Source organism: Rutilus rutilus (genome assembly GCF_951802725.1).
Source record: "Rutilus rutilus genome assembly, chromosome: 4".
Taxonomy (NCBI): domain Eukaryota; kingdom Metazoa; phylum Chordata; class Actinopteri; order Cypriniformes; family Leuciscidae; genus Rutilus; species Rutilus rutilus.
In genome coordinates, this window is record NC_140212.1 from 23,516,448 (window position 1) to 23,525,152 (window position 8,705).

Here is an 8,705-nt window from a genome sequence, read left to right on the forward strand (position 1 = left end):
ATTGTAAATTAAGACCATCTCTGGTATGATTTATTATGATTATGGTATTAATTCGTTCTGTCTTAAATTATATTCCAGGAACAAAAATATGACCATTCTTTAATTCTACAGTAAATGTAAAATCCATTGATAATATACATTTTATATATACTAGTGCAAAATCAGTTTTTGTGTGTGTTTTTTGTAATTGTTGGTTTGGTGTGTTTGAGAGCTCATTGTTACAATTACACAGCAAAAGTTCTGTGACATTTTTATTTGTCTATGGTAGAAAGCAAATACTGATCCTGACATAATGACATAAAATAAATGTGGAAAATTGAGTAAAAATATAATATTCAGAAGTAAACAGTATAGCTGACTTAATGTTAAGCTGACAGAGTCTTTATGTCAGAATGTTTATTTTTAAACCACAACTTTTCTTTGTGCTTCTTTTATAGATACAACCCTCTAATGTCAGAATGTTAATTTTAAACCACAACCCTCTAAAAATGATATATTTAACGATATCATTTGCATTTCTCATCCAAACAACGCCATCTCAAACTTGGCACTGCACTTATTCGTGCCCGTAGCAAGACACCTGTCAAGTTTGAAATCCCTCGGACTAACGGTTCGAGAGATATGCTGTTAACAGACAGACAGACGTTTGTATAATTTTTATGTATTTATATATATTGTGACATATATTTAGTTTTACCCTCTGTCGCAGTCCACCATAGTTAATATCAGTTAATTATGTCCATTGGAATGAATGCAGAATCTGAAAGGGTTAATATATAAATTAATTGCCACTGTATTCAGTTGTTGTTGGCCAAGGATAGCCCTGCTGACCTTGTGCACAACCCTGTGCACAGTCGATTTAGGGATGTCGAATGCTGAGGACACAACCTTATAGGACGCAGCATGGGCCAGCCAGTTTTGACCATCCATGATCAACCTGATAAGGCAGTGCCTCTATGAGGTTGATTATGGATTGTCTGGTCAGGCGCAGATAGGGGCGGAGGTCAGACTCCCTGTCCAGAAACATCCTCAGGATGGGGGCCGTTGCATTCAGCTGACAGTATGGTGTGGGGTTATCAGGCTACAAAACAATAAATAAAAAGGCTCTAGTACAGTGTCATGCAAGTGTCTTTTTTTATGTATTTCTTTTGATGTTTCTGTCTTAGATTTATACCTTACTATAAACCCTTATGAAAATAAACACCTTTTACTACACTAACCATAGTTTAACCACACTGACTTACTTGTAGTAATACTGTGGCTGTACAAATGTTAACTTTATTAGTCGAACCAAAGAAACATGGTTACTACACTTTTACTATAGTAAAAGCATGGTTCATTTTCATCGGGGTATTTTTGAGTATTATACATAAGTATAAAATTAAGTATAAAATACGTTAAACAATAGTTAAACTTTAAATTTATAAACTTTAAATATTTTAACTTTAAAATAAGTAGCTTTCGTTACACACATTGCACATGAACGTCAGAACCAGCCGCCTCACAAACGACCTGCGTTTGGTTCTACGACGACGCCCTGCTTCACTCCTCAATTTGGTAGAACACATTGTAAAATGTATTGTGGAAAAAACGATGAGAAAAAAAGATGGGAATAGTAAATAAAATTATATTGGACATAAGAATGAATGAAATGTAAAATGTTTTGTTAACAGTCGCGGTGTGCGTAACTAGGCAACCACGTTCTCGTTCACGTTGCATGACGTCATCGAAGTATGTCCCAGAAGGTGCATACTCTTTTGCTACACACTCAAAAGTATGTACTTTTTCCTCACAAAAAAAGTACATACTTTTAGGTCGTAGTATAAGTAGGCGACTTGGGACTCAGCTAAACACTTTCAAAATAAAAATTAAATGAATACAGCCATTAGATGGCAGCAGAGGTTTACGCAATGGCTCATATACCATTCCCAAGTTTTTCATTAGATAAAATAAGTAATTTTTAGACATTATAAAATAATTATTATAACAACAATTTAACATTTTAGCATATTTTGTACTAAAGTATCATAATCTTGCAATTATGTTACAACATTACATTACATACAACATTAGTCAAGCCTGAAAATGGTGTTATGCATATGTGTGTGTGTGTGTTTTCATTTGTTCCCCATCGTGGAGTGAGGAGTGGCAGAAGGGGTGGTTCACCGAGGGCGCCAATCAAGCTAGAACCGCCACTGCTGCTGTGAATGATGTGCAAAAGAGACAGGTTGATGCTATATTTAATTTTTTAATGCGAAAGAAAACAAGGCTGTGAAGGATAGAAGTACAGTCTGTTGCACAATATAAAAATATAAGAATTACAGGTGGAAATGTTCTCCTCACTCACATCAAATTTGAATGTTTAATACATTTTTAGAAATCTTTTTAAGCCTAAAAAGATCCCACTTTAACACAACTGTAAAAATTACTAAAAATAACCATATGTGTTAGTGCCAGTTGCCTAAATGTTTTTCGCGAGCTGGCTACTTCTTTCCATCTGTGCATTTAGGTTCAGTCTGTCTTTTGAAAGATGAATACTGCACCTCCACCAAATCAAAGCTTGGAAAAGGAACTAGAGAAACTTAAGCACTGAACAGTGAATCACGGTGAAGTGTCTTCAGATACATGGTTGTGGAACCAGAGCATAGAAATTTCCATCCCTGGTACTCCCATACCTGGCAATATGGCACATAAACCCATCTCGCGTGTTGAAAAGCTTCCCTACAAGGCCATCACTCTTCCCACTATTGGGTGACAAAGAGCACATTAGAACACCATCACAGACGTGCACAAAGTGACATTGTAATCTCAATAAAACTTTTTTCTCTCCAAGATGAGCATTATGAATTGTATTTGTATTGGCACTAACCTACACACGTAGTATTTGAGTCCCTGAAACCTCTTTGATGTGTCATACGAGACCATGTCCCCTTGTGCCCCCTCCGTCCACTTCCAACCACGCCCTCCACATGGATCAACAAGAACCTGCAGATTATTAACACAGTCATTTAAGTTCTGAAGAAATAGGATAGAGGTGAATCTCCTTGACTACAGACATCTACTTAACTGTACTGCATGTGTTTGTTATCTGTAGTGTTTAAAATATAAATATAATGCACTGTACTGAGTTACCTCATAGCTTTTTTCCCAATACGGTTTCCAGTCATATTCATAGTTGCAGTATTGATTCTTTACAAATCCACTGTGCCACCCACCGTCTGGTCCGATCGCTTTGCACACGGCAAGTTGGGTTTTAGAAAGAACAGCATCTGTAAACGACAAGGATTTATGGGTTAATAAAGCCCAATGATTTGAGAGGAGCTTAAAGATGTAATGATTTGTGATGCTGTACATTAATTTGAAAGCATGGACATAAGCACATTAAAATTAAGAATCAGCCTAATCTAATGTGAGTGTATGTAACGTAAAAGAGTTTTCATACTGCTGGGAACTCCTCCGGTCTGAACCCAGTGGAGGTCCTGACTCCTGCAGCCCTGGTATGGGTCTCCTTTCCATGGGCTCACACAGGTGCAGCTCCTGTCGTGATTGGAGGAGGAACACTTGGCATTCACTCCGCAGGGTTTAACCAGGCATGCGTCACGACATGTGCCAAAGGAGCCAGTGCAGACCTCATTGTCCTTACAAACACTGTTTTGTGTGCAGTCGTTACACTTGTGTGGTATGAAGGATGAACAGGGCGGCTGTGAGCATTTGTACTCAGCTGGCAGAGGGTGTGTGGCGGAGCCCCAGCCAGGTGAGCACGAGGCCTTGCAGACAGTGGCTCTACCTTCAGATTTGCACTCAACTCGCCCGTTTACCTGCCCAGCGTAGCACACAGGTAGGGCACTCCACTGCCCACCAGAGCACACCACGATCTCGGGGAAGGGCTTGTATGATCCTCCACATTTCATTTTCACCTGCTGCTGTGCTGTGCTGTGGTAGTGCTTCTCGCAGTGGTTGTTCTGAAGATCCCCAGCCTTTAGAGGGCCACATCCATTTTTATTGAAGAGTCTCCACTGCTGTGAGACATAATCCTGAAAAAATTTCTCAACAAACTCAATGTTCTCTGATTTTGAAGTGATCAGTAGATATTTTGACCAAGCTAAAACAGCTTCCTTTTCAAGGGCAAACATGTAGCGCACAAAATAATCAGTCTGGTTACTGTAGTATTTTGTGCACTCTACTGGCTCACCAGACTGGCTTTGTGAGTCCTGGATCAGTGACTTGCGAAAAATATCCAGAATGTTGTATTTGTCTCCAAATCCAGTGCCCATCATCATGTGGTTGAAGTCTGTGAGATAAAATTGAAAAGAGTTTCCACCAGTGAACTGAGCTCCAACTTCAGAAACATAGTGGCGTTGGGTTATTGTACTGTTTTTGAGATGTGAATGTAATGCGTTGATGTAGCGAAACTTCTGAATCACACTGCTGTACTTTACAAAGATTTGTGTCCACTGGATGTCATGTCGGACAGACTCAACTATTTCTTTGGTGTAGTCTTTGAGCTCCTTGACACTAAAATAAATTGCTGTCAGATCAGGGACTGGCTTATAGATCATACCATCGATTTCACCTTCAAGAGCTGCATAGTCAATAATATTTTGGATGCTTTCCTCACAGGCTGGACCGTGGAACATCTTATTGCACTTGCAGAATACTTGTGTGGTGTCTTTGATGGATTTACATTCTCCATAATTACAATTCACGTCTGAGCAAGGAGGCTTCACAATATTTCCTCTGAGGAAGATATTAAAGTCTCTAAGGGGGACAATTCCTAGTTTACAGCTCAGCTCAATATCCGCCACATCTGTCTGTGCATAATCTGATGGTTTTTTAACAGCATGAAGAAACTGTATTTGGTTGATAACTTTAGCACCAAACCTGTTGAGCAGCTCTTCCTTCATTGTTACACACTGCTGGGTTATGCTCAAAATTGCCATTTCTTTTTGCAAACTAGATTTAATGTTGCTCTTAGTGTTTTGATCAAGAGCAGAGACCTTATCTTGATGAATTATGTGAACTGATGTCTTTTCTTGAGCATCAATGTTAATTGACTGTCCAAAGGTAAACTCATTTTGAACATCGTTTGAGTGGGCAATAACTATCCATTTAAACCAGTGGAACTTGCTCTTCAAATGATTCTTAATATCTGTAGCAAGCTTTTCGCTACTTGAGAATCGTTGTTTGCTAAGTTTATCAGCATCCTTAAGAGCCCATTTTTCAAAGTCATCAGCACACTCAATCAAGGCATCCTGTATGGCTGATAAAGTGTTGGACAGTTGTTTGACTGCTTCTTGAGCCTTTAATTCACCATTATAGCCCTTTAGTTTGTAATAAAACACATTTAACTTTAGTCCTGAAACCATCAGAGTGGTGAAGTAGGTGGTGTATTGCACCAGGACATTAAAATCACCATTGGATTTCTCAATGATGAGCTGTAAGAGATTCTTATTCAAGCTGACAGGATTATTCTCAGTGATGTATCTGTATAAATTAGCAACACTGTTCTCTGTGCCAGTGTTTTCATAGAAAGTGGTGAACCTCTCAGCCAGTCTGGTCTTCTCTTCCTGTGTGGAGGCATCAGGAGCAGTCTTTATGAATTCTGTTAACTTGGCCCAGGAGTTCTTGACAACATTCTCATCTTTGCCATAGCTGCTTGCATAGTTTGTCCATTCCATTTCTGTTTGTAGGGTTGAAATTTGAAGAGAGAGAGAGTCGAGTTTACGGTTGACCTCTGCAAATTGTTCCTTCATGAACTCAAGCATTGGATCTGATTGTGGAATGAATGCGAAGATGAAGCTAATTAATGCCCCGATAAAGCCGAAACTTGCTGCAACTTTGCCAAGAGAACCAAACACTTTGAGGACTTTCACGAGTGATTCACGAGTTTTATCTTCATTTTTTTTTAAAAGAAAATCAGCCACATCACTGAGACCTTGGAGAAAATCTTTAGACAATGACATGCCCTTCTCCGCTTGACTGACTTGTTCGATGCCAATTTCAGCTGTGCAGAAACAGCTGTATAGAAGCAGATAAAGGATAGCGAATAAAGTCTTCCCAGTAGCCATGATAGCTTAACCTGTTAAAAAAGGACAGATTGACTGTGTAATTAGAAGCATTGAATGTGTGGCCTGGTGTCATTTAATGCACAATCTGTCAATCATCAATAATGCCACACACTGTCCATTCTTTCCAGTTAAAGCTGCACTACTATACTACTGCACTAAAGGATTTGTTATTTTACTGAGCCAGTACATTAAAAAAAAATGTGTTCTTGATTTACCCCAAATCACTAAGGTAAACATTCAATAATGATTTACATTCAGAGCTGTCGGTTTGATTATGATTAAAAATAAACATAAATCATTGTATAACACATTATGAACCTCGATAATATGTAAAGTTAGTGTAGTATCTGCTCCTAGAGGAAGACAGTTCCTCCTAGTATTTTTTCTCAAAGGGATGGTTCACCCAAAAATGAAAATTCTGTCATTAATTACTCGCCCTCATTTCGTTCCAAACCCATACTCATTCATCTTCGCAACACAAATTAAGATATTTTTGATGAAAAACAAGAGCTTTCTGTCCCACCATTGACAGCTACTGTACACAACTACCACTTTGATACTTCAGAAAATTCATAAAGAGATCGTAAAACTAATCCATATGAATTGAGCAGTTTAGTCCAACATTTGATGAACAGATTGAATTTAGGCTTTTATGAGAAGGGTCTGACCGCAGAGCCGCAGAGCCACAGTTTTACTCCACAGCAGTTTTGCCTGCGCATGCGCATTTTGTCGTGAGAGTTTGAGAGAGTTTTATGTCGTTGAGATGCATGTTACGGCAGTGGAAGGGAATTATTTCCCTAAATATTTAAAATGCTCTTGGCCCTGTCCCAAATGGCACACTTCATGTGGACTTTCGGTCTCGTGGACTTAAATTGCGCGTGCATGCTGAGTCTACGAGTCCGTAGGCCATCCCATTCAGCATTTTACCGCTCTGAAGTGTGCTCAGCAGCGCCCCCTTTGTACCCTTGAAGCGGTCTTCCGCGAAACCCGCATGGATGCAGGCTCCACACACTTTAACTACCCAGGAATCCTTTCGAAAGGCCAATCAGACAACGGATGGGAGGAGATTTCGCTCATGAACAATTGTTGACATGGCTGAGAAGAAACTATTATGGTTTTTATGACCTAGGTGTACATTTTACCAGTTGTTACCCACAGTTTATACAAACATTATGGTCATCGACCAGTGGTTGATGTCTCAAACATAATAATGGCGCGTTGAATAATACGATTGCATTATGATTCATTAAATAAATAGAACCGAATGTCAGGGCTTTACTGAGTCATATATAAACATAGAATAAATATATTGATACCTGTAAATTCATCTGAAACTCATGCACATTTTCATTATGCGTTAAAATCGTAATCTTAGTTCAAATGGAACATTATGCATTATTTTGTACAACTGTATCACTTTAAGCATGATGTATCTATTGTCTAATGCCCTGGTGGCATGCACAATATCAAAATATAGAACTGTAAAATTAGGCTGTGTAGTTGACATGGAGATAAGATGTCCAACAACCACCAGGGGTCAAAATTGTTGATTGCTGTTAATTTTCAAATATTTTTCATAAAGAACGGCAATGTGATGAGCAGCATCAGAGAAGGTGTTGAATGGTTAAAGGAAAATCACCAGCTGCTGAAGAGCAAATACTATGGAAGTAAAATAATGCCAAATGTTTTTGAAACAAAAAAGCCTGTTGAATTAGCCTGGTAATACCAGACTCTGCTACTTCACTTTGCTTCGTAGAAAGAGTCTGGAAGGGCATAATTGAAAAGTGTTTTCTTTCTCGCGGGGGGGCGCTTGTCTGAAGTTTAAAATCATTGGTTACCCGTAAGCCAATCACATAACGTTTGGTTATGGCGTGTGTTATGCGCATGCTCAGCCGCATCTAACTTCCACTGTAAACGCATGTATGATGCAAAAACTAAACCATCGAGCGAAATACCGGAGTGAACATGGCTGTGAACGACTTTTGCAGATTATGTGAAGTAAATCTACGCATCCACCACGGTACAATCAGCGTCTACATCATGGCTCTCAGCCCGCCCTCTGTTCGTTGATTGGCCGGCCGTCTGAAGGCCGGTGGAAAACTGAAAGCTGCTATCTCAGACTGACTACAGGAGCGAAATGAAATTAGCGGAAGTAGGAAGTCTGACGTAGTCAGGCTACTGTTGAATGGCTCTACTTGAAAAAAATAAATAAAAAATGCATGCTTGCATTTTAATGCATTGTATTTTTAGGGCTTGTATTTTTATGGGCAGAAATTCAGCATGGTTGAATATTTAAGCTGTGAATATTTCAATTCAAAACATTTCAAACACATTTTCATTATTAAAAATTAAATAATCCATATTCACCTTTCATATTTCACTTCCAAAATATTCAAACTGTTTAAAAATACAACCTATAATATTCAACAGGTCCATATTATTTCGCTTTGCAAATGCGCTTCCACAAATTCAGTGGTTCAAATTCGACAGTAAATTCAACATTGACATCCAGGAACTGCAGGAAAAGCAGTAGATTACCGAGTATACTCTCCATCTGCTGTTAGTCGACCTCACCAGCAGGTGGTGCAAAAGCGCGTGTTGTTGACGAAGGACCAGAGCAACAGTTAGAGCACCATT

General features: G+C 38.9%; 1 protein-coding gene across 1 annotated transcript; it reads right to left on the reverse strand.

Moving 5' to 3' along the window:
• Positions 1-2,229: 2,229 nt before the first annotated feature.
• LOC311289525 (SE-cephalotoxin-like) lies at positions 2,230-6,068 on the reverse strand (the record flags this gene model as incomplete). The annotated part of the gene is made up of 4 exons (XM_084407599.1): positions 2,230-2,744; positions 2,870-2,985; positions 3,133-3,269; positions 3,443-6,068. The coding sequence occupies 4 exons, from the start codon at positions 6,066-6,068 to the stop codon at positions 2,618-2,620; spliced, it is 3,006 nt and encodes a 1,001-aa protein (XP_084263725.1). The 3' UTR covers positions 2,230-2,617.
• Between the last annotated feature and the right edge of the window lie 2,637 nt (positions 6,069-8,705).